This window comes from Gasterosteus aculeatus, chromosome 1 (genome assembly GCF_964276395.1).
Source record: "Gasterosteus aculeatus chromosome 1, fGasAcu3.hap1.1, whole genome shotgun sequence".
NCBI classification, from domain to species: domain Eukaryota; kingdom Metazoa; phylum Chordata; class Actinopteri; order Perciformes; family Gasterosteidae; genus Gasterosteus; species Gasterosteus aculeatus.
Genome location: NC_135688.1, coordinates 22,318,375 through 22,346,030, shown reverse-complemented (window position 1 = coordinate 22,346,030; position 27,656 = coordinate 22,318,375). Strand labels below are relative to the sequence as shown.

Here is a 27,656-nt window from a genome sequence, read left to right as displayed (position 1 = left end):
GTACGAATGGGAAATTCATTTCTACCAGGTTTCTTCATGTGGGAGGAGACCGGTAGAAACTCTGGGTTTCTTATAGTAAACCTGCCAGCAAGCAGGTTATGTTTACAGAGTCTGTTACCATGGTGATTGACTCAGAGTTTCAGTTACCTCTCTATCTGGAACGGATAACTCAGAGTTTCCCTGATCTCAGGGTTGACTTACTCTGAGTTTTCACATAACCTGCTTTCTGGAATACCCCCCTGATAATTTACTAAAGGCCGCATCAAGCTGAAGGGGAGAATCATGTACTTTTGCTTACAGTACATGGTCTAACCAATATGAATTTAATTTAAAATAACTGTTTTGCCTCTTCGTCCTGACATGCACATTTCGGTCACAGGAAATTTGTTCCATCAGGTGGAATGATTACAGGAGAAACCTACAATAAATATACTTCCTGGTCCTGTGGCAAGGTAGTGTCAATGCCCAACATAACAATGAATTTAAAAGCAAAATATTTTATAATCTGGATCACCAACCTACAGTTTTAAATAGTCATCAAATGCAACAGGACTGATTCAAAGTGGTCTCATATCTTAAAATTTGCATCTGAAAGGTGTGTGGTCAAGGTAAATCAAACTGCCGGTGTACCACTTAAAAGGCCAGTGGGGAAAAAAACAGGATCGAAATTTATAAGCGTTTAATTTCGGAACCAATTGCTGCCAACTCCCGAATGCCTTGTTCTCCGATCTACCACACCAGGTTTTAATAGAGACGCACAAGACATCTGCTAAAAAGCCAAATCAAAACTCCATACAAATCAGAGCTCACAGTAATACATTAGTTAAAAACATCAAGATCAAAATATGTAAGATGGGATGTTAATGTGTGGGGTCTATCGATTGCACTTGTTTACTTGGTGCACTGTGTGCAAACAAATTGGTCTACTTGTTGAGTATTCGCATTGTTTACAAATGAATAGTGTTACTCCAATAACTACAGAGCTCTCAACTTTTAAAAAAAACCTTGGAGTGAGATTTTGTCGGGGGTGACCATATGGCCGACGGGGAGGTTGAAGAGGAACCAACGCGGCTCGGACCGAAGTCTGCGAGCGTGAGAAGTTGATTGTGTGGCGACTAAAGTGCGTGACGAAAGACCGAAATGAGTGACTCTCACGCTCAATGCGTGACTCTTGAGAGCCCTGTAACTACATGCGTATGGAACATAAGCTTTACTTTATTGGACACTCTCTAGCGAGAGAGTAGAGAGCGTGTTTTAGCGTTCTATGGTCTCTATAGAAACGGTTTTGTTTCCGGGTCCTGCAGCCACGCCCTTCACTCTCACCATCGATCTGATTGGTCGGCTCCGGGTTGTCTGTTTCAAACCACCGGAAGAGGCACAACTATTCCACAGACGTGAAATAAGGACGTAGGAATCTACTCTCTGTTCGACAAAAGGGTTAAACAGCTGAGCTCAGCATGAAAGGAACCGCCAAAAGCAAGGTAAGACCACAGGGCCCGGGTCTAGGCCGAGGCCCACCAGTCCGAGTCCCGGTTTCTCTGGCTCTGTTAAGTTAGCGTTCGGTACGCGAAGATAACGTGACATCTGTCATCTCAATAAAACATGGCTTCCTGTCCCAGTGGCGTGACGTCACCCTGAGGGAGCCTTATTTGTGCTGCTGCATAGTAAAGAGAAAAATGCTTCAACGACTTAAACCAAAGGGACATGTTTAACGTTAAGTTCACGTTATTATTCAAATGTTGATGTACAAGCGAGGTACGGGTTACAATGAATATAAGCAATGTGAATGAGCCATAGCAGCAAAATATTTGATATTCGATAGATTCATTTCCAGATGTGAGAAGTACCATTGCTGCCACAGCTTCAGGACTAATGGGTAGATGTAGTAATGATGTAGTCATGCTTTGCTGTCCTGTGACCTGCAGGTGTTGACATCAGGGAGACTGACGGGAGGAGTCAGAGGACAGATCTACAGGAGACGGTAAGTCCACTGGCCTTTATTCTCCTCACTGCTACATCAACTAAATTACTGCCCCATTCTCACTCTGGGTATTTACCTGTGGTGACAGAGGGACTCCTGATCCAGGAGCGGCCGCCTGTCCTGAACCGGCCTACTCTCTGTACTCCACATCCACAGAGTCTGAAGAACAGGTAATCAAGTGAATTGTATTTCAATCCGCACTGAAGATATTTAGAGCATGATGATGACGATGGACCGCAAAAGAGGCTTTCAGAATGATTCAGCTCAAGATCAGAGATGATATCATCTGTATTATGTCATCTCTCAGCTCCGCACCAATACATACATGTTGTATTCTACAGCATATAGCTGCATACTTCCACGACTTCCATTCACACACTATTCAGCATAATATAGTAACCGCACACACACACAAACAACTTAACTGTCAAGTCTCTAGAGGCCTGAAGTTAGACATTAATTGCCTCAGCAGGATTGTGATTATGAAATAAAATAAATAAATAAAAGCAAAATGAAATATATTGGTCTGAAATTAGCTCTGTGTGAAACAATGCGCTGGTACATCAAGGCCCAAATATGTGAGATTAGACCACAACACCAGCAACGGGAGGAGAGCCTCATGGTCCTCAGGCCCACAGCTGGCGGGGTCAAAGGTCAGCATCATGTGTTGTAATTTTGTTCTGTGTCCTCAGGTCTCTTCTCTCCACAAGGGTCTGGACCGCTGTGCTGCCTTGATCACTAACATCCTCCAGGTGGAGAAGGCAGGTCAGTAGACGAGAAGAGAGCAGAGAGAAAGGTTTCAAACAATCTGGGGAAGTCAACTTTTCACCAACAGCTTGTAGTAATGAGACAGAGCGAGAGGGGAGGGAAAATAACACAAGGCTTAGTTTGTTTGTTTAATTTAAGAAGATAAAGCTGTTCTACAGGAACGGTACTGTGTGTTCCTTAACAGACCCCCCCATGGCAGCGAAGGGTGGATCACCATGTAGCTCACTCAGGAAGAGAACTATCAAAAACACAAAGAAAGGTAGGTGTGTGATATTGAGTCTGTATTTGAGTTTAACTTACCTGTCCGTGTGAAAGGGACAACTTATGTTATTTACTTACTACTTACTTATGTCTCTGAGTTAAAGCATTGTCTGAGCAGCAGTGATGTCTTCTCTGAAGCCTACAACAAAACAATCTGACGAATACAAGTTTACATCAATCTAAAAATCTGAATTCTTAAGATGTGTGCAGCTCTGGCTCAGAGCGGTTGACCACTAATATTCCCAGCTTCTGTCGAACCCTCCTACTGATACTCAAGTAGAAGTACAGATACTAGGGTTTAACAAGACTCCTGTTGAAGTATCGACTCAAGCTTTTTACTTAAGTAAAAGTATAAAAGTACTGGTTTCAAAACTACTTAAAGTATACAAGTAAAAGTAATGTAAGAAATTCCATTAAGGACAATTTCTTAATGCGTAACCTCGCTCACACACACGTCAGTCCGTTACAATGTGATCAGAAGGTGCCTGGAGATCACGTGACCTGCCGTTGGGATGGTGGAAACATGGCGATATTCAGAGACGCAACAACAAAACAACAAATGTATCTGACTTAAACAGATAAAACCACAACCCATTTCCAGTGACACGAGTCACACACACACGTTGTTCGCATTGATTAGGTAGACCGCAGTGTCTCCCCCAGGTTTACTACGTCATGGGTGGCGGGGGGGGGGGTTCGCACTCTGTTTATAATGATGGGAAACACTGAACTGGCAACGGTCGGTTATCAAAACATTGGCCAAATAACCAGTATGTTCAGGCTTCATGAGCAAATACAGAATCCCTTTGTGTTCATTTCTCAAGCCGCATTAAGACACACATCACTTTATTTAATACGCTGCACTACTTGCAAGTCGCTGAGTTGTGCCAGACTCTCAATAAAACATTTAGGACAAACCCACGGTCATGAAGATTGCGTGAGGAAGAGGAGGAGGAGGGTCCATGTCGCTAAATACCACCGACCACTTTTCCCACCCGGTGTCTACTACGACAAGCCGGAAGTAACAAGGCTGTTTTTAAAATGTAAGGAGTAGAAGTAAAAAGTCGTCTGAAAAATAAATACTACAGTAAAGTATAGATACCCCAAATTTCTACTTAAGTACAGTAACGAAGTATTTGTACTTCGTTACTGTACTGTACATTTGTACTTGTACTTCGACACCTCTGCTGAAGACGGTGTGTAGATAGAATCCTGTGGACTAACTTGGAGCTCTGCACTTCATCTCTTTATATGTCCAATGGACACGTTCTATTGGTTCTATGAACATGTTAATAGTTAGAAATAATTAAAGAGGTTCATGAAGTCAGTCAGTACTGATGAGGTCTATAGGAATACATCATTAATATAATCTCTAATAGTTAGTGTTGTTGTTTTATTAGTACTATATAGTCTATATAGATACATAGTCTCTCCTCCACCTTCTCTTGATACCTGTTCCCTTCATCCTCCAGATCACAGGGGGCGTCAGCCTGGACCAGGCTTCAAAGCTCAACGTCCTGTTAGAAAACCATCTACTGATCCACCTCAGACCTCCACCCATCCACCTCAAACCTCCAACCAATTACCTCAGACTTCCTGCCCTCGATCTCATGCCTCCATCCCTCCATCTCAGACCTCCACCCATCCACCTTCGACCTCCATCTGTCCATCACAGACCTCCAACCACCCACCTCAGACCTCCATCCCTCCATGCCAGACCTCCATCTGTCCATCACAGACCTCCAACCACCCACCTCAGACCTCCATCCCTCCATGCCAGACCTCCATCTGTCCATCTCAGACCTCCAACCATATATCTGAGCCACAGCCCCTCTTCCATCTACCTGGGAAACAGACCTCCAATCAACCATCGCAGTCCTCGATCCATCTTTTCCGGACGTCCGTCCATCTATCTCAGCCCTCAATCCATCCACCCCCGGACCTCCCTCCATCCATCTCCCACACACACTGCAAGGTAGATTGGGATAGAGTAGAGGGTGAGGTTGTTCCTGTAAGAGACATCAGTGTCCAAAGCTGTCCAAAGAAGTCAGACATGCGGCTGGAGCTTGGACAGGTTGACAGAGTCCTGTTGGACACACCCAGTGGGAGGGACTGCACAGGAGAGACAGATGAGAAAGTGAAGACGGTTCAGTACTTGCTGGGAGAACTGAAGGCTCTGATCGCTGGACAAGGTAACCTGTCTGTCTGACTGTACATGGACACGGTAATATATCAGCTGGTTCTTGTTGTATTGTGTGTGCTCGTGCATGCAGGCAGTGTAGCAGAGAGGCTGCTCACTCATCTGGAGCAGACCGTGTCTTCACCAATGATGGATGCTGGGAGTTCAAACATATGGACCGAACCAGAACGAGTGTCCCTTCACAGCCAGAACAATCTGCTCCGCAGGTAGCTTACCTGCGTGCTCTAACAAACCCTTTGACATGGAAACATGGAGGAAGTCTCAGGGGATGTAAATACCAAGGAAGTGTAGTTACAGTTGTGTGTATATACATAAATATTGTGTGTGTGTGTGTGTGTGTGTGTGTGTCCCAGGCGAGTGCGGTTTCTTAACCAGCAGTTGAAGCAGAGGGAGAGAGCAGAGTCTCATCAGAACCAGGAGATGTTGTATAACCCAGAAGGTGCAGCCTGTATGTGTGTGGTTCTCTGGGAGATTCTCCCTCAGGACTGGTTTGATCCTGTGTCTCTCCACAGTGTGGACTTTGCAGGAGGAGCTCAGCACTGCTCAGTCACAACTGCAAGAAGTCCAGGACGACCTCACAGAGCTACGGAAAGCCCTGGAGGAAACACAGAGCCAGCTGACAGACCGAGAGGCAGAGAAGGCCCTCATCCAGACAGGTGGAGATAGTGATCTATGTGACCCACCTGTTCTCACACCATTCAGCCTCCTCCTTGTTCTCCTAGAGCAGAACATCCGTCAATCAAACAGCTACAGACCAAATCAACTAATTCTATCTTGGTAGAGGACAACAGTGAACACTGGGTTGGTTTATAATGGAAGTGTGTGTGCTTGTGTGTAGAATTGGAGGCCACCCGAAGCAGGTTGCTGGACAGTGAGCGAGAGAGGAGTGAGTTGGCTTCACTTGCCCAGCACAGACTGGAAGACATAGGAAACCTAAACAGGTGTGTGTGCTGCCTGTCTCCGGAGTGCGCTGAAATTGGAATAGAAGTGCTGAGAGAATGTGCAATTGTGTGGAGGAAATGATGGTGAGAAATTCTCTACTCTGTCTGCTTCAGGATTCTCCAGGATCCCCCTTCATCTTCGCTGTCAGACACCAGACACCTCTTCAACCAGCGCAGGCCAGAATATGATCGCGTCCCCCAATACCTGATGTCTCTGGGCCAGCTGGAGCCCACCCCCTCTGAGCATGTGTCTGCCGAGAGAGAAGGAATCCCAGCACCACACCGTGAGGGAGGAGGCCGAGCGGCTCATGCAACCCTCCCTTTTCAGAGCTGCCATGAGGACCAATCACATGGTTCTGATGGGAAGCAGCAGCAGGCCCCGTCCCGCTGCGATGTGGAGTCACTGTATTCTGACTGTAGCTCCAGCTCGGGCTCCACCTTCAACACCAAAGACGAGGTGGCGTTTCGAGCCGGCCTGGAGGCTCTGGATGCCAGCATAGCTAGTCTGCAGAGGACTATTCAGCTGGACACGAGGAGGTGAAGCACTCAGCTCTGATGTTTTTATCAAATAAGTTGTCATATGATGGTTGTAAGTGAAATAAAGCGTTTTGTAATATGTTTTTCATTTTCCTGAACTGTAAATGCAATAACAAGTTCTTTGTTTTGTAACGGACTGGTGTTTGATTCAAACATCTCACTTTCTAATGAATAGTTTGCATTACAGGCACAGGCTGAATCCGCTCCACCGGTATATAAACTCAACATAACAAACTTGAGTTACGCGACTAGATTATGCATCAATAAAATCTGAAGTGAAGCCTCATCTGAGGTAAATGAAGAATTCAAAGCGCATTTTTATAAAACTGTAAAACAGGTTTAATAGACCAGTATAAAAGCAATGGTGTAGATTAACAAGCATCCCAAAGTCTACGGCTAGCATTACAAAAAAAACAATGTACAGCTGGGAATAAAGACATCCAGCATATAAGCACCCTCCTTGAATGTTCCCTTTGGTAGAGAGGACACAGCACCACATCAGCACACTGGCCTTCATAGTGCAAAACGCCTGGAGGAGGAGGAGGAGCTACCTGGGACCCATCTGCAGGAGATGACAAATTCACCTACACAACATGAAGAAGCACTCTGACATCCTCCACGTGTCTCTAGGACAACCCACATCAATATTAATATGCTCCCAACAGACAGATTATTTAGCTTAGCACCCCCCCCCCCGGGTAAGCTTCAGTGCTGACAGCATGGACACCTGGCAACCCCACTCTGGACAGGACCACCACAAGACCTTAACCCAGGGTTAAGTGGTGTTAGCTATGCCAATGCTACATGCTGCAAACATGTATTATCCCCAACAATGCTCACTGCAGCTGAACTATGGTAGTACATTTGTATCTCTAATTGAAACATTTGGTGTGTGTTGGGGGGGGGTCTCTTTGGCATCACGTGTGAAAAGCATCTGCCGTGCAGTTAGCATCCGTTTATTATGGTCCACGTCCATGGGTTGGAGTACGATGGAGGGCGACCTCTGGGTTTGTCTTAATGAGGGAGAGACACGTCTGTCCCCGTCTCCTCAAGTGTCCTGCTACACAGGCTGCTTGTCTCCGTGCTCCTCCTGGAGATCGTAGTCACTCAGTTCCTCTGCGGTGTCTCCAAAGCCGTGGTAGTGTCCGTAATGCAGGAAGTCCCTGCGGTCCGCTCCTCTCGCCCCCCCCCAGGTTGGCGAGTGGAACACGGAGCTGCTGGTCAGATGCAGGGAACCACACATGTCAGCGGACGAGCGCTGAGGTGGCGCTGTTGCAGCCGGCTGATTGGCTGTTGGTGAGGAGGCCGACTGTGGCTCCTCCTGGTCCCCAGGAGGCGGAGTCTGACGAGGGCCCAGCGTTGTGGCTTTAATGTTGTTGTTTGGACAGAGAGAGCAGCTCATGTTACATTGTACTGTGTCTTTCTGTCTCCGTTAATAAATGATAAAAACTGCAGTCCTACCTGGGTCTATGTTCATGCTCTCCAGTTCGTCACCTCCACGGCTCTGCTCCAACACGGCTGCAGCAGAGAACACAGCTGTTCATTTCTGATACCTGGACTGTTCATACAAACTTCCTCTGGTGACATGTCGAGCCACACAGCACTATCTGTCTTAACCAGGGAGACTTTACTGGTTTATTATGATGATTCTAAATTGTGTGCGGTTATATTGCTTTTCTGACTAATTTACCCTAAAATTAGTAACAACACTTCACATGAAGTGTAATAAGAATGTCTTACTCTCAGCTGCCCTGGCTTTCTTCATGTGCCCAGTATCCTCAGCGGTCTGCAGCCTCTTCCTGCTGTGCAGGGCCTGACCACACGGGGCGCTATTCCCTTTGTGCACTCCACCGAGCTGCAGCAAGTGCTTCTTGGTTTTGGAGATGAAGCTGAAGCAGTCGAGGAAGCCTTTAGCGTGGGCCAGGTCTGCTGCGGTCTGTCCACTGGCGTTCCTTAAACTGAACCAGAGGACACAAGATGAGATCCACAAGCCCACCTTCACACTCATAACAGGGGTTCTGACCCACATAGTTTTAGCTCAGGGGGCGGCAATCTGCCAGACCTGCTCTTTTTTGACAACAGGAAGGAGATGAATGGGGAGCAGATGTCTCAGGGTGCTCCTGCCCTTCATCAGCTACACGCAGCCTGCAGTCATAGCTCGTCCTCCCGCAGACTGCCTGGGACTCTGTTTGACCATTGAGGCTCTCTGAGTAGAGAATAAACTCCAAAGATGAACCGTTTTCCAAGGTTCTTAGGACTCACTCTGTAATAATTTGCTTTCATTTTCAGCCATAACAATCTTTGAAGTTAACAACTCTTATCTTTTACGTAAAACCGTGTCACTGAAAATAAAATGTTTTAATATTTTGTCAACAGAAATGTGCGTCACATCATGTGACATTGCTGTCAAGCGCCGTTCCCTGCAGCGGGCTTATAAGGATTTGCAGAACCGCCCCTCTGTAAACTATTAGAAAAGTCAAGAGGAAAATAGGTTCATTCTGCTCAAACATTCAATTGTAATGTTTAAAGAAGCTTCCAAAGAATATCACAGTATTTACTGAAAAGTATCAAGTTGGAGAAGAAGAGCGAAAAAAGAAAAAGCAGAAGATCATTTATACTTTTATTGGTGAACACGCAAAAGGCTTTCTCATATGTGCTGGAACATCAGCCCCCAGTCACGCACTTATCCACACACATTGAGCATGACAAAATTAGAACATCCCCCTCTGCCAATCACAGACGGCCTGACGTGTGCCCCCCCATCCAAATAGGTACTGTAGCTAGGATGATTGAAAGGTTATAACAGCGTCACCACATGAGACCTTCACTGACCTCCTAAATTCAGTAAATGTGATAACTATTATTCTTATCATGAACACATTAAAAAAGATTGATATAATATTTCACTCAGTTTTTCATTGAAATATTCTCACACTTTAATGTTCAGACGTTACAGTTGATGTCCGTAAGTCAATAGACTTTAGTCTAACTTACATAAATATATACTGGCATTTCTTTTTAGGTTTACTCTTTTCAAGATATTAGGCTGCTGCTGTATGTTATATTTATTTCAGTTATTTAATTTATTTTCCAAAAATAAGGACTGAAGGCCTAAATAAGTCTGATGAATTGGCCTCAATGAAGACTTACAAATGCTGATTTTCTCCTCTTCATAAGTGTTTGCTATTGTAATACCTGGTAAAATAGCAAAAAAAAAGCAGGAATTTATATTAATTATTGAGGGTTCCCCACATTGACCAGACTGTGACCACCCATTTAACCGAACTGTAAAGTGGAACATGGGGTTCTGGACCAACTTGTGCTAAAAACCAGAGACGTTATGACCTATTTCCAGTTTATTTTGTTCCAATTGATTTCCATTCCTGGTCTATTTGACCACGGAGGAACATTCCAAACTTACTGAAACCTACACTTATAAAATGATAAACACGTTGCTATAGTACCCCCTATTTTAGCTATTGAACCTCACAGGACATTTGATGACTTAACTGTTAACTAGAGTATATAATGGTATATTGTGGGGGGAGTTAGTTCAGTTGTCACTGTGGTAAAGAGGGTGAGATGCTGATGAAAGCTTAGGAGAAGCTAGTCAGTAGACCTTTGCATTGAGATGAATTAACCACAACGTTTAATGTGTATTGGTACAAACAATCTATCAGCTCGTAAGACGCTATAAAGGGCAAAAATTTAGACAAACACACGTTAAATGAAGTAAGCATGCAAGATAAGACGTTACTGTTATCACCACAAGTATCTTTCTTATTTTGCCAGCTGCGGGGAGGAAACACCTGTGAGATGAGTGGCAGATTGCTGCTGGTTTATGACTGTGTGACATTGTAGTAGCAGCAGATTTAGGAGCCAGTCCCTGCTACGATGTCTCACAGACATCATATTAAGCCTGAGACTGTGAGGCGTCAGAATACTCACTGTGGTTTAGCAGCAGCGAGCAGCAGGACCTGGATACACTCCAAGCTCCCGGAGCGGGCAGCCTTGTGGATGGGAGCCTCACCTACAAAGTCCTGCAGATATGTCACACATGTGTATTCATTGCATGCCAATTCACCATCATTACACCGCATCTGTCTCTCAAGTCTAACAGAGTCGACAGAGTTACACCACCTGGCTGTTGACGTCGGCTCCAGCCTGAGTGAGCCACACCACGCAGTGAGGATGTCCTCCAAACGCTGACGTGTGCAGAGGGGTCTGGTTAAAGCGGCTGGTCCCGGTGTTCACCTCACAACCCATCTGGACCAGGAGCGCCACGCAGTCCAGCTAGGAGAACCAGTACATTATGAGACCACCAAACACATCACAAAGTCCCATTGGGAGGAGACAAAGATGAATTAAGAACTGTACCAGGAGACCCCGCACTGCAGCTAGGTGCTCCTGGTCCAGATGGGTTGTGAGGTGAACACCGTGAAAGACAACAAAGGTTAAAAATAAAAAAAATGTTGTGACAGTCAGAATGCAGTCAAGCATTTGACAGCACCACAGTACCAAAACTGCTCTTTTTAAGGTTTTGAACGGAATGATAATGGATCTCTGAGCTGCATTTGACACGGTCGGGGTTAAAATACCAAAATCTGGGTGGGGCTCTCTGGCACAGCACTAAACTGCCTTGAATGATACTTAAAAGGGAATACGTTGAGTCTGTAGCTTCCACATAGGTGCGGCCTAAAATGACGTGGGGTTCCCCAAGGTTCAATTCTGGGGCCCCTCCTGTTCAACATCTACATGCTTCCACTAGCTCTGATTATGGAAAGAAACATAATCATTATTGTAAAGTCCAGTAATGTTAGAAACTGAACTTGGTTGCTTTACTATTATTGTTTTGAGGCGTGAATAACTATACATTTTGTTTTGTTTGAGGGAGCCAGGAGAAAGCAGCTTAGTTCATCAAACTGATGGAGAGAACAATGTGTGTCTATGGATGGGTGGACGGGGGGAAGAAGAAAGGAAACATACAAATCCACATTACTATCAGCAAAGCAGAGGTTAAGTGTATTGTTTGGGAAGATAAAAAAGGTGGGACAGAGAGGAGAAAGGGAGACATCCATACCATCTACAAAAGTGTCAAAGTGGCATGGTTAGGCAGTAGGAACAGGAGAGAAGAGACACTGATGACAAGGTTAAGATTAGGCCATTGAGCTCTAAAAAACACTGAAAATTATAGGGTAACACCAGACAGGGTTGTGTGAAGGATGTGGAGAGGAGGAGTCGGTTGAGCACGTAATTTTGAGGTGCTGCAAGTATGAGATGCAGAGAGAGATGAGAGAGAGGATGAGGAATCAGCTGAGGGAATCAGGGCTGCATGATGCACATTTCAGAGACTACTGACCGTGGATGAGAGAGCACAGGTTGGAATACTGTTATCTTTCTTAAAGAACACAGGGGTATTTTATTGGATATGATGGAAATGCAGGGATAAGGTACAAATGTGATTGTATATATATATATATATATATATATATGTGTGTATGGATAAGAATAGTTATTTATTTAAATTTGATCAGGAATCAGGAAACATGTATTACCAAAATATGTCAGACATACAAGGAATTTGACTTGTCGATTGGTCCATAGCCACAGACAATGGACAACAAGACAGAGAAGACGACATAGTGCAAGAGAAAATAAATCAAAATCTAATGCTATGGGTTAGTATATAAGGCTATGTGTTAGTTTAAAAATAAAGGAATAAAGTTTAAAAATGTTAAAAAGTTAAAAAATAAAGTGCACCAACTATTTAGTTTTTTATATAGGAGTTTTTTTGGGGGGAGAGGAAACGTATATTCTGATCCACACTCCGGTGCAGAAGGTGGCGGTAATGCACCAATAAGATGGATGCACCAAAAAAAGAGGAAGAAGGAAGAACTTCCCCGGAAAATGTATTGGGCAACATTAATTCGAATCCAACCAGTCTGTAAGAGCTGTGTCTGATATCCAATAGCTATTGGTTATACGGGAACCAATGGAAATGCTGCAGCCCGTGAGGATGTTTATTGTTTTTTTAAACTAAGACAACTTTATTGTCCAGTTATAGAAAGACACAATCGTAACACGGCAGCATTTGAGAGCTGAAAAACGGCGGGAGTTACCTGTATCCAAAAGTCTCGAGCTGGTCCCCACCTGTAGCTAAAGCTCACGAGCTTATCCCCACCTGTAGCTAAAATGTCTCGAGTTTATCCCCACCTGTAGCTAAATGTCTCGAGTTTATCCCCACCTGCAGCTAAATGTCTCGAGTTTATCCCCACCTGTAGCTAAATGCCTCGAGTTTATCCCCACCTGTAGCTAAAGCTCTCGAGTTTATCCCCACCTGTAGCTAAAGCTCTCGAGTGTTTCCCCACCTGTAGCTAAATGTCTCGATCTTATCCCCACTTGTAGCCGATGGTCTCGAGTTTATCCCCACCTGGAACTGATAGTCTCGAGTTTATCCCCACTTGGAGCTAGAGGCATCGAGTTTATCCCCACCTGGAGCTAAAGGTCTCCTGGACCTGGTCCCTACCTGTCCGTAGTGAGCAGCCCAGTGTAGAGGGGTCCATCCGTAATTCGAGTCCTCCGCGGTCAGATGAGCTTGGTTCAGTTGGATCAAGGAAAACAAAGCTCCAACATCTCCATCCCGACATGCTCGGTGAACGGGAAACCGGCTGATGAACAAGTCCTCACCGGACAAATCGAGTCCTAGTCCGTGTGACATTAGTGAGACGTTTGTTTCCCTGTCCGACCAAGTACAACCAACTATTTCAAACACAAAGGAAGAGGAGATAAACCTTTATCCGCGGGCTGTAAATCACAAAACCCGGACTGGAGTCTGGACCGGGACATAATCCGGGAAACGCAGTGATCCTCTGGTCGGTTTGGGATTAAAACCGGTCGGCACGGAATCCGCCTCCTAGCGGTTGGGGGGAAGCTGTGAAATTAACCTCCCAGGTAAGGAACAGTTTTTAACTTCATTATTTTCTTTCTTAATGTTGGCTAATTCGTGTTGAATGCTAGTTTAACTACACATATGTACTAAGGCTAAACAATGTATTCATGCAATTGACAATGCTGCCAATCCGCACAGGAACGGAAGAAGAGGACAACAACAACTAAATTGACGTTAGCTATCAACATGGCTGCGCCTTTGGGCGGGAATCGTCTGGCTCTGTGTCATGGGTCCAATGCAGGGACACGGGTAAGACAACGTGACTTGGCAGGAACCAGTCTGTGGTTGACATGTTCATAGTAAACGGCAGTCAGGACAACATGACTATCCTCACACAACCATACCTGGTAAAAGCAAGAGGTTTATACATAGTATGTAACTACGGCGTATAAAGATGTGGGGTATAACCGTGAGGTTTAACCATGGCAGAGGAGGAATCCCTCTCCCGGGATGGACAGAGTGCAATAGATGTCATACCTGTCATATTTACAGAATGAAAACACATTTTATATTAATATATTTAATGCATACATTATAATGGTAATGATTCATATATTGAAAATAATAAGCTGTTGATTTACAATTACTGACAATAATAACAAATGTAGTGGATGTAGTAGACTAACAATGACAACAAAGGAAGTGATGGTGTCAGCAATAGTAAAGTAGTATTCGTAATAACAGTGACAACAGCAGTAGATGTCAGGCAGGACCTCAGCAGAAACAACCACTGTCCAGATATAACTACCATGCACAGAAATCTGCGAGGAGAGAAGGCTGAAGCCAATCAGTAATGTGTGTTTATGATGACAGTAACAGTAATGTGTCTAATAATACTGGTAGCAGGGGATCAATGGCAGAAGGCCGGACCTGGTTCCAGATATGACCATGATCCATGGAAACCAATGAGGCAAAAAAACTCTGAGAGAAGCTGAATTAGAGATGTGCATTAATGATGAATTCTTATAGGAGAATCAAAAAGGAAGTTCTTAAGCTTTACCTTAAATGGGATGACCATGTCTGCCCCCCCGGACTGACCGAGTATGCTGGTTCCACAAAGAGGAGCTTGATAACTGAAGGCTCTGCCTCCCATCCTACTTTTTAACACTGTAGCAAGAACAAGTAAACCAGCTTTTATGGAGTGCAGCTCTCTAGTAGAGTAATATAGTATTATACGCTCCTTAAAACAAGATGCGCCTGACCAGCAAGTGCCTTGTAGGTGAGAACAAGTACATGCTGCAGCATTCTGAATCATCTAAAGAGGCTTAAAAGACCGCATCCTGGAAATAAAGAATTTGCGGTGTATCAATGTTGTATTCCAATGAGGTATAACACATTATTTATTAGGTGGGTGGGTCGGGTTTGGCCTTTTTAAAATGAATCCTTTCGGATCAATGCATGTTGATCTCTTTTCTTTCAGGATGATTTTGTGAGGGTGAGAAAAAGTGATCTAGAGAAGTTAACCACAGAAGTCATGCAGCTGAGAGACTTCCTGCCCAGAGTCCTGAACGGAGACCTGATTGAAACGCTGCATGAAGCTCGAACCGCTCAGACGGGTACGCTTCCAATTAACTTAACCCTGAGGGCTAAAATACTTCAGTAAGAATCCACAACTGCGTGTGATCTGGTGAGTGTAGTAAGACGGGTAACTAGTCTCACTCTACACCAGCTAGCAGGAGAGCTGGTGGAGCTCTTCATACGGAGCCGCTCGGACACATTACTACAACAAAGGATAACCTCATGTTTCATGAATGCAGTTTGAAAAGGGTAATGGAAGGTGAACTATCCACAGCTAGCTGCTCCTTTTAGCTGTGATGTGGAAACAACTCTTGTTCATCAGGGAACTTCTCCATCAAACCAGGGCTTTCTTTTTCAAGTGTTACATGTATGTTTGAGTGAGTGTGTCTGTGTGTGCGTAGTAAAGGAGCAGCTTGCACAGGAGCAGGAACAGCTGCGACAAGAGTGTCTGCACCTTCAGTCGCGACTGGGTGCAGTGCAGACTGAATGTCAGAAAGAGAGAGAGGTGAGAGAGGACGAGCAACCTGTATGTGTAAGGTCGCTTCAAAGGCTCCGCTGTGCTCAGCTATGCAGAAAGAATAACACAATCTGAACTGTAGAACATTGTAGAAATAATAACTAGGTGGAGAACGTTGCATTCTGTGAATTGGTGTTTTCCATTATTCTGTCCTATTGTGACTCCCTGTGTGTGTGTGTGTGTGTGTGTGTGTGTGTGTAGGAGAAGCTGCTGTTGCGTGAGCAGCTGTGGCAGAGCGGAGCAGAGCTGCAGCAGCAGGCAGACTTCTGCTCTGATCTGGGATCTGCTGCCTGCAGTCTGCTGTGGAGCTGCTCTTCCAGTGAGGACACAGTCTCACGGTGGCTGACTGATGTGAGTCGTTTGTCTGCCCTGATGACAATATACGCTCCCAGGGTTTCCCCATCTATATCTGTGTGTGCTGATGGGTAGGCGAAGCTGCAGTCCTTCCTGCAGGTAGCCGCTCAGACTTTGGAGAGCTTCGTCGGGTCTCTGGATGAGGATGCAAAAACTCAGGCCGAGGACCACAACAAGGAGCACCAGTTTGTTCTGGCTTTGGCTGGAACCATTACTAGTGAGTTCAAAGCTTCTGCATTGTATCCCACTCCTCCTCTTCTGGTCATTGAAGGGGAGGAGCTACCACCTGGATCCTTCATACTTCACAGCTCATGAGGCACTACAGTAGGAGAAGGATCAGGAATCAGGAATCAGGAAACATTTATTTGCCAAAATATGCCAAACATACAAGGAATTTGTCTTGGCGGTTAGTGCGCGACAGTAGACAGACAAGACAACAGTACACAAGTAATAAAATAAAGTAGAATGAAATGCTAATGCAATGGGTTAGTAGAATAAGGCTAAGGCTATGGGTTATATAAAACAAGGGAATAAAGTTAAAATGTTTAAATATTAAAAAGTTAAAAAGAACAAGTAACAGACAAGAGACAAAGTGATAAGTGACAAAGTGAGGAATTACAGTTAAAGTGGCATGTGCAGTATGAGGGGGAGTGACCGGTGGAATGTTATAGTCAGTCAGTGGGGGACCGGCTCTGTTGATGAGCCCGACTGCCGACGGGAAGAAACTGTTCGTGTGGCGGGAGGTTGTAGTCCTGATGGACCTCAGCCTCCTGCCAGATGGAAGGGGCACAAACAGTTTTTGTCCAGGGTGGGAGGGGTCGGCCGCGATCTTTTTAGCTCGCTTCAGAGACCTGGAACACAAATCTGTAGCCTTTGTGACCATGTCAAACAATGTGGGGACAACCTAAAGTTAATGAAGTCCATCCTGCAACATGCATCTTTTCTTGTAATCAATCAGATGTAGCAGCAGTAGCCTGTGGGCGGGACTTCTTATCGTGCTTGGCTCGTGATCTTCTGGACTCTCTGATGAAGCTGTTGGAGCTGATGTCGCCCGGTGTCTTCCCCAAACTGAAAGTGTAGGTGAAAAAGCTTTGGTAGAATGCATTACACAAAGCTCTGGGAGTGGACGTTGTAGAATAAACATGGACCTAAATCTGAGAATTCACGCTTCAAAAATATGTATTCCAATAGTTTAGATCAGGGGTGTCAAACTCAATTGCACAGGGGGCCAAAATTCAAAACACACTTCAGGTTGCAGGCCGAACAGAATAAACATTTATTGAACACACTAAAACTAAAAGTTTCTTTTAACATAAATATAAATACAAACAGACAGGAATGTTATTCTGCAATAAATAAACTTAAACTTAACTTATCTTAAAATATCTTGCTCTCCATAAAAGTATATCCAGTCAAAATTATACAAGTTAGAAATATGAACATGCTGCAAAAAAACGCATGAAAAAATAAATAAAAATTGCGACAGTGCTTGTGCTTTAAGTAAACATTGAAATAACAAATCAAAACATTTGAGTTTTGCTTTTTCATGTAGACGGAGCTGGGACATTGCGGCGAGAATGGAGTGAACAAACAGTGTCGTACTTTGTCCTTAGTGTCCCATCACACTGCAGCTCAATCAGCTCCATCTGAATCTGCACAGGTGCAGTTTCCACGTCGACGGCAAATGGGTTGCGAAACAACTCAAAATTATTTTTTTGTTCCTCAAAATCACCAAAGCGCCGTGCGAACTCCGTGCGCAGTGCGCTCAGTTTATCAGCAAAGTGCGTATTTGGGAACACCGTTGTGCCGCATTACTTGGCAACAGGGAAAGTGGGGCGAGTTGCACTGGTGCATTTGTGTCTCCCATAAAATCAGCTTCACTGCGTCATACATGTCAGTGATCATGCGGTCACGTCCCTGGAGCTGGAGGTTTAAGGCATTGAGACGTGCGGTTATGTCAGCCAGAAACGCCACGGAAAGCGCTCGGCAAGGCAGCTGAACCGCTGCATTATGGGATCTGTAGTTTATTTTGTTATCAGCGCTTCATATCGTTGGGCCATTAGTAACAATAATATAAAATGATCTCGCGGGCCAGATATAATTGCATGCCGGGCCGGATATGGGCCTTGAGTTTGACATGTGGTTTAGATGATCCATAAAACATCTTAACAGTCACAGGTCTGGATGATCTGTACACACACGCAGGTCCTTCTTCTGAACAAGGTGCATTAATACAATTCTGTTCGTAGATCTCTTAAATGCATATCTAGACATTGTGTGGTCATAGATTTAGGATGTTATTATCAAGCCTTACGGATTAGCGAATGAACAAAAAGAGAGGCAGCACCGACTTATGTTCATTAAACAGATGATCCAACCAACCACTTTATGCAAATATATAAGTGATGATGTCATAAAATATGACAACATGCATTCAAAGCTTCATTGGAAAAGCTCAATGGAATGTAAAACACCATGTGACCTGTACAGACCTGTGCTGGAGGCAAATGTCCACGTAGGTTTTAGACAGAAACAAGGCAACCACACAGTCCACTTTTACACAGTAGGAGAAGAAGCATAAACTAGGCTTAAGAGGTGTCCATTCCTGATGATTTTGTTTCTTTCCATTGTTTTGGTGGAGGTCAGCTGAAGGACGCGTAGTCTGTGGATCGGCCTGTGTGTGTCTTCATGGGGGCAGTAGGTGTCAATCTTGGACTTGTGACCCACATAGTGTTTTGATTTGCTGCAGGTTGATGCTAATGGCTCTGTACAACGTCAGCATCAGTGTCAAAGGACTGAAGTGCCTCAGTGAGAATCCAGGACTCCTGCCTCTCATCTTGACCCTGCTGGACGGTAAGAAGACTCATTCAGAACAATTCAAACTGACCGATACACTGAGCATAATAAGGCTTGAATCAATGCAGCGTTAATTCTCCACTTGTAATTAATTGAATGTCCCACAGTTTACATTGGTATTATGAATAAAACCCCACAGTCAGTGACTCCACCACCTGGGATCTCTATTCGTCTGACAGATGGAGACTGGGAGGTGTGTCTCCACTCTCTGCGTCTCCTGCAGTCGGTGTTGATGGAGGAGGAGGTGCTGCTCCTGCTGGGCTCTTCTCTGCTGGATCCAGACCTTCGGGCTCGTGTCAGTGGGCTGACCTCCAGCGAGCGGCCCAGCCTGAGGCTGGCTGCCCAGCAGACCCTGGAGGACCTGCTGGCACTCCAACAGGGGCCCCAGTCAAAACGTATGCACTCCAAACCTTAAGTCATACGTTACTGTACAACATGAAGTCTCACATGTTCTACCATACAACGCATCCCTTTGAAGTGGAGATAACTACTGTAGTTGAAAATCCCCAAATAGTTTGCAGAGAACTGTTGTTCTGTCGATCGAGTGTTTGTTCTTTACGTAACTCACAGAAAAGGTCAAATGTATTGAAACTGGTGACTTCAGTTTTGAAGTCGTCATCTTTGACTCCATCCATGGTCATGTAGTCATGTTTGTAAGCTACGCTGTAATGTCTTTACAGGTGTTGCCGTTCTTTTATTTTCATGCAGGCTGGGTTTTGGCTCTGTTATTTATTATTTGGTCCCTGCAAAAGTTTCATAAAAAATAAAAATGCAGTTTGTACACATGGTATCTAAAGGGGTTTATTCTAATTAAATAGCGTCTGACCACATGGATATACGGGTGTATTGAGAACGAGTCGTGATATGAGGTGCATGAATTGTGTTCATACGTGCACATGCAGAACGAGAACAACCCCAGTGAATTTACTTCTCAACCACAAGTGCATGTTTATTTGGTGCATGTGTGATGCAGGAATCCTAGATTTAAACGTGTTTTACCACGTGAGACGATAAGTCTTGATTATTGTTCCTCGCTGCTTGTGGTTTCCAGAAGCAGAACACAGCTCCACTTTGAACAGAATAATCAAGCCACAGAGGAGTTTCATTTAGTTAAACAGCTTTATTGTGTGTTCCTAAGTATAGACTGCATTGAACAAAGGCTAGACTACAGTACAGGATACACTGAAGACCAGAAAAGAGCCTTCAGAGAGGAAGCATCCACATTGACCTCCATTACCAACCACCAGGGGACTCGCACGCACCGACAACCAACAGCAGAATGAAGCACCTCGTCATGGGAAGAATGACTTTTCTTTGTTAAGCTCAAAACAGGGATACTAATATCAGTGTAAGAAGGATCAACAACAGGGGAGCACTTGAAGCCACAGCGTGGTCGTTCATCCCAAACGTTTTAGGGTAAGGACGGGGAGAGGGGGGGGGCTGAGCCCCTCCAGCATCCCCCACCACTCAGCCTCTAGGATGACCCAACAGCGCTGGGCTTGTCATCACGGACAACAGGGATGCTGCGCTCGCTGCGGCCGGATTCGCTCCCTCCGGTGACCTTTGGCCCTGTCAGAGTCAGCAGACCATCCGTTGACAGGGTGCAGGTGATTGCTGATTGGTCAACACTGGAGGGGAGGCGGTAGCGGCGGTGGAACTCACGAGCAATGTAACCGTGGTCATCCTGTAAACAGCAACGTGAACATACAATGTCTTTATATAAGGGAATATACGTTCTGTCTATACATAAAGAGACATACATCCTGTATTTGTGTAAAGGGACATGCATTATGTCGTTTTATAAAGAAAAATACATAAAGGGGTGTCCGTTGATGGAGCAATACCTGTCTTTCTCCATGCTTGCCCTGGATCTCCACGTAGTCGTCAGTGACCTTCACGCTGAGCTCATCAGGAGAGAAGTGCTTGACGTCCAGGTGGACAGTGTACTTGTCTCTATCAGACCTCACCTGTGGGAAAGAATCACAGAGAGACTCCTTCGAATCAGATGGGGAGCAACTCCACTCAGGATGAATCAGCAGCTCACACATAGTACAGAGAAATGTGAACTGGAAAAGAGCGTCATTACTATGAAACCCCACGAGAAGAGTTAGCCACAGGAAGCCAGTCCTCTGCTGCGAACATATGAGCTGACTTTGTCTACATGGGTCTCATGGTTCCGCTTGGTTACCTCTGAGGTGCCGGAGTTGGAAGAATCCAGAAAGCTACGGAACAGCGACTGTCTGTAGTAAGGGCTGATGGTGGAGGTGGTGTAGGGAAAGAAGTCGTAGTCAAACATGCCCTCTCCAAAGAACTGGTCAAAGACGCGAGCCGGGTAGACGGAGCCCAGGGCACGTCTGAACCAAGGGTGCTGTATGGCAATATCCATAGTGGCTGTGGCTTGATCCTGGTCAGCTCAGAGTCCAGCAGGAGACGGAGAGGAGTCGAGCAGCGGAGGCTGTAGAGCGCTGATGAGTGGAGAGAGTTTCAGGAGGCTTGGTTTTCTGCTGCACAGCCGCCTCCTCTTTATATACCTGACAGCCAGAAAGAGAGGCTTTAGCCACGATCCCTCTGGAATGGCATTATCTCATGGTGGATTGGGCCGTGTCAGCAGAATCAGGTTTGAAGAGGAGGGGGGGGCACCGCTGGGTCCAGTTCCTGGTACGACTAGTGCCACTCACAAACCAGACACTCCGGGCTGCCAAAACAAGCACTGCTGGACGGAGAGGGGGGAGTAGACAGTGAGGTCGGGACGAAAACTAAACCAGGGATTTCACCTGAGTGACCAAACACCCATGTCAACGTACTACTAGTCCCAACCTGCCCCCACTGGATCACTGTTCTTCTGGGAGCAAGCTGAGAGGATTCCTCTTAAAGAGAGCCCTGTTGGTTCAGTCCCTTTGGGAAAGACCTGACAATGAAAAGAAGATGGGCCCTCTTATGTGTTACCTTCATCATACAGACCCAACTCGTCTGTTACTGGTCTCTGGCCTACAAATCACATCATCAGCCTTCTGACTTCACTCTTGAAGCACAGCTTGAGTCACTCGATACTTAAAAACTATTTCATAAACATTACGTTTTTTTTACGATTAAAAGGATTTGCTGTTTTTCCATTTATGATTAAATAAAGCAAATCTACTCTGGACAGTGTTTATTGTGTGCTTTTGTTTAGACGGTTTACAACAAATATTCAATAGTTTTATAGTCACATGGGACATTATTTTGCTATTATAGAATTATAATAGTAGTATGATATTATTTACATGTTTCTTATTATACTTCCACGCGTTTACAAAAATTTGACAGTTTGGTATTAGTACTTTTACTACAGTAAAGGAGCTGAGAACTTCAGCGATGGAGGAGTCTGGGTCCAGGTCCATCCAGGTCCAACGGTGCTGGATCTGTTGGATCCAGTTAGGTAAATGAACAGAGACATGTCATGTAATAACAGAAAGGTGTGTGCTCACATGGGGGTAGCAGCATGAACACGTGTACGCTGTGAAGCAGTCTGCAGGACCCAGTCAATCTGTCCCTTCCCATGCCTGTTGTTGCACCAGGAGTGGCTTCCTGCCACCTCCATTAGTCTAATCCCACCAGGCTTTGGCCAGCCAGCACAGGGGCTAAGCCGCTCCATGCACCCACAGCCAAAGGCAAATGGTCGGGCCGACTGATTCAGGATCAGTTTGCGGTGTTTTCTGATTCGGGGTGTCTGGCACGGTTAGACGCTGTTTGACTGGCTGCAGTTCAGCAGAGTCAGCATTCTTGGATTCATCAATGAGGCAGACAATGCCTGTGTGCTCTGTCCCCACACCGCTGAAAAGCTGCTTTGGCTAACTACCGAGGGGGGGGGATGCATGCTCATATTCATTCATAGATTCCATCTCTTTAGAAAACTCACGAGAAACCCTAGTATAATATTTCCCAGTGAAGGTTGACCAAAGTAGAGGATAGCTTCACATGATGGAGACATGCAACAGATGTGGACAAACATCAGTGATCAGTGAATTCCATTGTGATCGGTCAATATAGAACACGGTAACAAATACAGTGGTTCACAGCTGTTTTCAAGTTATATTTTACAATAGGAGAATTAAAGGTGAATATTCTGTCAGGATGCGTAGAAGGCAGGACTCAAACGCAGAGTTTCCAAAACAAAAGGACTTTAATTTCCAAAAAAGCAAAAGGCCAAGGGGCAAAAACGCAGCCAAGAACCAGAAACACTACGACAAGAACCTCCGCACAGTAAACAATGACGCAGGAAGTGAGAAGAGACACACATTGCTTAAATACACTAGGGAGGTGCAGGTGATTGGAAACAGCTGGAAACAATCATGACGCGACAGGTAATCACTGGGGAATGACAGGACAAGGCAGGAAGTGACATGACCCAGGGAGACATGATGCAAGACTACAAAATAAAACAAGACGTGAACCCAAACCGTGACTATATTTATGTATATCAGATCACCACGTTGATACTTTTTCTTACTAAAAAGCTGTCAAATAGAGAATGTCTGCTTAAATGAAGCGACTCCTCCAAGTTGTGTTAATACTTTTATTCCTTGAGGGACAGGCCGGGGAGGTAGAGTAGAAGCTATTTTTGACTAGCCTTTTATTAATAAACCCTGAACCTAAACTAGATGATTACAACTTTTTCACACCCAACCTGGAAAACAATTACAGCGAGTTATACTTGTTGTAGTGTCCCAGGTCCTTATTCAGAATTTCTATCTGAATCGACAGCCATTGTACTATTTATCTTATTGTTAGATTGAATTGGTTTCTGTCAGTCTACTGAAACCTAGTCATTGTTTTAATCCCACCTGTGACCTGGTTCTTGTGTATAGCTTTGGGGTTGCAGTATATACATATCAGTACATATCAGTGGACTCCTGTGAAAACTGAAATCCGTCCCAGATTAATCATCTTGTCGATACTGCTACAGGCTTTTTGAAAGTGAAGCTGGACTCTACTGCTCCTCTAGAAAGGAGGAAGTTTGTTTCTTTGTAAAACCCTCAAACCCACAACTTAAAGCAAACTGCAGAAACTTAAACGACTATGGCTTATTGGTTAGTTGGGCGAAACAGCTTTAAAGCATATAAGAAGGCTGTCCGTAATGCAATCAGCTTATTACTCATTATTAATGGAGAAAAACAATGCCAGGTTTCTTCTTAGTAACGACTTTATGAACTTCTTTAATGACAAGATTCTAAGTATTAGAGAAAGAATTGATGGTCTCCTGGCTTCAACCAGTGCCGACCCGCCCTCGGGCGTAGGAACCTTGGAAGCAGCTGTTGGTCCTGATACGCTTCTCTCTCTCATAAACCATGATCAACAGACTTCTACAATTTTGAAGTCTAAATTACTTGTCTCTTGGATCTGAATAGGCTGCTTAAGGAAGATTTGCCTTTCTGGATGGCTCTAAGATCCTTGAGAACAACGGTTTGTTTGAGGATTTATAGTCAGGAGTCTATCTTAGCACAAAAACAGCACTGGCGAAAATTACAAATGAAAAATAAAAGTGCATCGGACAAAGGACTAGTCTCTGTTCTTGTCCTGCTGGACCTCAGTGTTGTGTTTGACTCCATTGATCATTACATCCTGTTGCAGAGACTAGAACCTTTGATTGGTATTAAAGGAACCACACTCAGCTGGTTTAGAGCCTTCACATCTTCCGCCGCAAACTAAAGACACACCTCTTCAGACTCTACCTCGACTAAAGACTAACAAATTGTAGCACTTAAATTGTACTTGTAACGCCTCTCATCTATAGCAAATTGCAAATTGGCTTATTTGAGGAAATTACACTTTCTTGTTTCTTGTTCTCCTGAGTTTGTACCCTATGGTTGAATGCACTTATTGTACGTCGCTTTGGATAAAAGCGTCAGCTAAATGACATGTAATGTAATGTAATCTTTAAGGCGTATGGTCCTAATAACAATGATGTACAGTTTTTAACTTGAATTTGAATTGAATTGAATTTGAATTGAATTTTCCGAACATGTATAAAAGGGGGAAAATGTTACTACTTGTACACACAAAGAAAATACAAATTATTAAAAAAAAATAGAACAACAAATAGCTAAGACACAACAGAAAAAAAAACTGTTCGAAAAAAAGGAGTGGGAAGAAGCATGACACTTATTTGATGTCCCTCCCCTTTTCAACTGCTCTTCAGCCTGTACCCACACAGAATACTACATAATACACCTACATACCACGCATATCCAATCACCAAAACAAACATACACCACATACATATCCCTGCAAAAATACCTATAACATGTAAATATGTATTTATATACATACGTAGACTAATAATAATAATATTTATTTATTTATTAATAATGATATACCAAATACATTATATAAAATAAATCACAAAAACAAACATACACCACATACATATCCCTGCAAAAATACCTATAACATGTAAATATGTATTTATATACATACGTAGACTAATAATAATAATATTTATTTATTTAATAATAATGATATACCAAATACATTATATAAAATAAATACAATCTAACATATATATAGTGCTGAGTAGTTATACCAATCACCTTCTCTCTTCGTTACAGTACCTGTTGAGAATCACCAGTTTGAGTCTTTTTTTAAACAGTCTTGCTTGGACTTTGCTTCAGCTCTTTTTGAAGTTTTTTCCAGACCTTCACACCACTGACTGAAATGCACATTCTCTTCATGTTTAGCAACACTGTGAAATCGATGTTTGACAACGAAGCTAAATAGAAACTGTAATTGAAGATTGAGAGAGAGAGATGGACAGACGGCGGATAGAGTAGAGAGAGAGAGAGAGAGAGAGAGAGAGAGAGAGAGAGAGAGAGAGAGAGAGAGAGAGAGAGACTAATGGAGAGAGCAGGGATCTGATTTCCGGCAACACGTAGCTGAGGACAGAGCAGGTCCCTATCCGCTCTTCTTCCGCCCACTTCTCGCTACCCAGTGCAGAGCTCATGCATGTGAGCTCCATGTGGGACCGGCGACACCGTCCAACGGTCAGAGGCTACTGGTGACTTTACAGAGACGGACGGGACTCGGCGGAATCACGCCGTTAGAACCGAGCTCGTCGTTCGGGGTGATGAAACGCTCCACTCTTCCGACCCAGGAGCAGCCTGCCCTGGAGGGCGTGGCCGAAGAGGAGGACGTGTTGGCCGCGGAGGTGAGCTCCACGAGCACGCTGGAGCCCGGCCACACTCAGGTGTGTAGGGTTACGTGTTTGTGTACGCGTGTGTGCGTGTGAAACGTCCACTCAGGCAGCTCGTTAGGGTGGATAAAAGGTACGAAATTGAGTTGTCTCACTATGCCTCTTAGGTAGCTTGTGAGGAAGAGGATAAGAGGGAGGAAGAGGCCCAGCTGTCAGTGTCTGGGATGGAAGCAGAGTTTGTCCAGCTGACCTTCAGGAAGCAGGTGTCCTATAGGTAGGAGACACCACACACAAAAAGTGCTATTGCGACCCGGGAACTGGTTTTACCTGAATGTGAGGCGCCCACGTCACTGCCTCAGTGTCTCTGTCACATGACGCAGTGCATGTGTGTGTGCACGTGGTAATACAGCTGAGCCCCTCTGATGTAGAGGATGCATGTGATGTGTTGGGCTAATAGCTAACATAAGTACACACACACACACACACTTGTTTATCTTTACCTTTCTAGTTCACTCTGGTCACTCTCCATAAAAGCTGATCCATAAGCTGGAATCCATAGTTATCCAGCTGCGATTATTTCATCTGCTGAACTGGAACCGCAGAGTTTGATCCGCTGTGGGAACACAAGCAGCTTTCTGCAGACTTTCATCATCATTGATGTTATCAATAGATTGACTTTGCTGAAGTTGCTGCTGTCTTCACATGCTACCTTCTCTACAGGAACATGTACCCGTAATAGAAGAGAGTACTGGTTTGTTCTGTAAAACACAACGGTTCAACCCGGTGGACTCCATGAAGTGGACGTGTGTAGATATCAAGGGAAAACACACTGATGCACTCGTACACTGATGTCATGAATACGATATTGGACCCAAAAGGACCTTTCTTGTTTATGGATTGTGTCCTTCCTTCGGTTCAGGCTTTCAGATGTCCCCTAGAAAGACTCAGTGAAGCTGCTTATTATGTCACTGCCAGCATGAGGCCTAATCACAGCATCATTTAGTAATCAGTAATACAGATGGGATTGTGTGTCAGTGGGGGTGTGCAGACTCACCAGAGGAGTTATGTAATGACCACCGTCTGTGCCACTGCAAAACTGCAGCTCTACTTCCTCCAGTGGGAGCAATGAAGGTAAGTCATCCCAATGTAGAAGACACAAACGTAACCGAGGTGACGGTTACTGTAATCTGACATGGACAGTGGTATTAGCTCATCAACAAACTTCATCCACTTTGATCTCCATTGATCCGTGGAGGGGGGGCGGGGCATCAAGCCAACAAGCCGGGTATCTTACAGCAGATGGCCGAGAGGAAAGCAAACACAACTTAGAGGAGTGGTCTTGTGCATTTTGCGGTTCTCTACCTGAGGATGAGGGCGCTGCTGCTCACCGGTCTGGTCCTACTTGCAATGCATTTGTTAGAAGGAGGCATCATGAGTCAGATGCTGTGTGCCCTGAGTGGCCTTCGTTTAGTGGTGTTTGGTTCCACGAAGTGATAAAGGACAGGACTATATCAGTGGATTCACTCCCTCCTTCTCATACACACTGCTCCTTATTTAAGGCACAGCAGTGACAATTCAATTAATCCTTATTTTGAATAGCCCAAAA

The 27,656-nt window shown here is 44.6% G+C and overlaps 5 protein-coding genes across 13 annotated transcripts in view; 3 read left to right on the top strand and 2 right to left on the bottom strand.

The window, feature by feature from the left end:
- The first annotated feature begins 1,014 nt into the window (after positions 1 to 1,014).
- ccdc14 (coiled-coil domain containing 14) lies at positions 1,015 to 6,985 on the top strand. The gene is made up of 11 exons (XM_040182679.2): positions 1,015 to 1,481; positions 1,926 to 1,981; positions 2,070 to 2,151; positions 2,674 to 2,746; positions 2,934 to 3,008; positions 4,483 to 5,202; positions 5,284 to 5,416; positions 5,564 to 5,649; positions 5,723 to 5,866; positions 6,049 to 6,151; positions 6,266 to 6,985. The coding sequence occupies exons 1-11, from the start codon at positions 1,458 to 1,460 to the stop codon at positions 6,690 to 6,692; spliced, it is 1,923 nt and encodes a 640-aa protein (XP_040038613.2). The 5' UTR covers positions 1,015 to 1,457; the 3' UTR covers positions 6,693 to 6,985.
- An 18-nt stretch (positions 6,986 to 7,003) lies between these two features.
- On the bottom strand, positions 7,004 to 13,844 carry ankrd10a (ankyrin repeat domain 10a). Of its 2 annotated transcripts, XM_078104419.1 has the most exons (7): positions 13,480 to 13,844; positions 13,215 to 13,390; positions 10,829 to 10,981; positions 10,637 to 10,728; positions 8,429 to 8,646; positions 8,150 to 8,206; positions 7,004 to 8,053 (listed from the first exon to the last, which is right to left on the bottom strand). In XM_078104419.1, the coding sequence occupies exons 1-7, from the start codon at positions 13,532 to 13,534 to the stop codon at positions 7,749 to 7,751; spliced, it is 1,056 nt and encodes a 351-aa protein (XP_077960545.1). In that variant the 5' UTR covers positions 13,535 to 13,844; the 3' UTR covers positions 7,004 to 7,748. The 2 variants fall into 2 exon arrangements, with proteins under 2 accessions (XP_077960545.1, XP_040038625.2); XM_040182691.2 differs by lacking the exon at positions 13,480 to 13,844 and having other exon boundaries at positions 13,215 to 13,406.
- Positions 12,755 to 19,678, top strand: hsf2bp (heat shock transcription factor 2 binding protein). The gene is made up of 9 exons (XM_078104431.1): positions 12,755 to 13,639; positions 13,776 to 13,886; positions 15,058 to 15,193; positions 15,557 to 15,660; positions 15,874 to 16,023; positions 16,102 to 16,243; positions 16,985 to 17,102; positions 18,776 to 18,879; positions 19,062 to 19,678. Exons 2-9 carry the CDS (start codon positions 13,824 to 13,826, stop codon positions 19,295 to 19,297), a joined length of 1,053 nt encoding a protein of 350 aa, XP_077960557.1. The 5' UTR covers positions 12,755 to 13,639; positions 13,776 to 13,823; the 3' UTR covers positions 19,298 to 19,678.
- A 304-nt stretch (positions 19,679 to 19,982) lies between these two features.
- Positions 19,983 to 22,444, bottom strand: cryaa (crystallin, alpha A). 2 transcript variants are annotated; one of them, XM_078104439.1, is made up of 4 exons: positions 22,350 to 22,444; positions 21,071 to 21,413; positions 20,727 to 20,849; positions 19,983 to 20,566 (listed from the first exon to the last, which is right to left on the bottom strand). In XM_078104439.1, the coding sequence occupies exons 2-4, from the start codon at positions 21,266 to 21,268 to the stop codon at positions 20,357 to 20,359; spliced, it is 531 nt and encodes a 176-aa protein (XP_077960565.1). In that variant the 5' UTR covers positions 21,269 to 21,413; positions 22,350 to 22,444; the 3' UTR covers positions 19,983 to 20,356. The 2 variants fall into 2 exon arrangements, with proteins under 2 accessions (XP_077960565.1, XP_040038634.1); XM_040182700.2 differs by lacking the exon at positions 22,350 to 22,444 and having other exon boundaries at positions 21,071 to 21,557.
- Positions 22,445 to 25,675: 3,231 nt separating this feature from the next.
- The window catches only part of dgkza (diacylglycerol kinase, zeta a), a 67,836-nt gene continuing 65,855 nt past the window's right edge, over positions 25,676 to 27,656 (top strand). For 6 of the 7 annotated variants that reach the window (XM_078104382.1, XM_078104355.1, XM_078104369.1 and 3 more), the window contains exons 1-2: positions 25,676 to 26,104; positions 26,218 to 26,324. In XM_078104382.1, coding sequence (XP_077960508.1) covers positions 25,985 to 26,104; positions 26,218 to 26,324 — 227 coding nt within the window. In that variant the 5' untranslated portion in view covers positions 25,676 to 25,984. The remainder of the gene's footprint in view (positions 26,105 to 26,217; positions 26,325 to 27,656) is intronic. The other variant, XM_078104388.1, reaches the window with a different exon arrangement.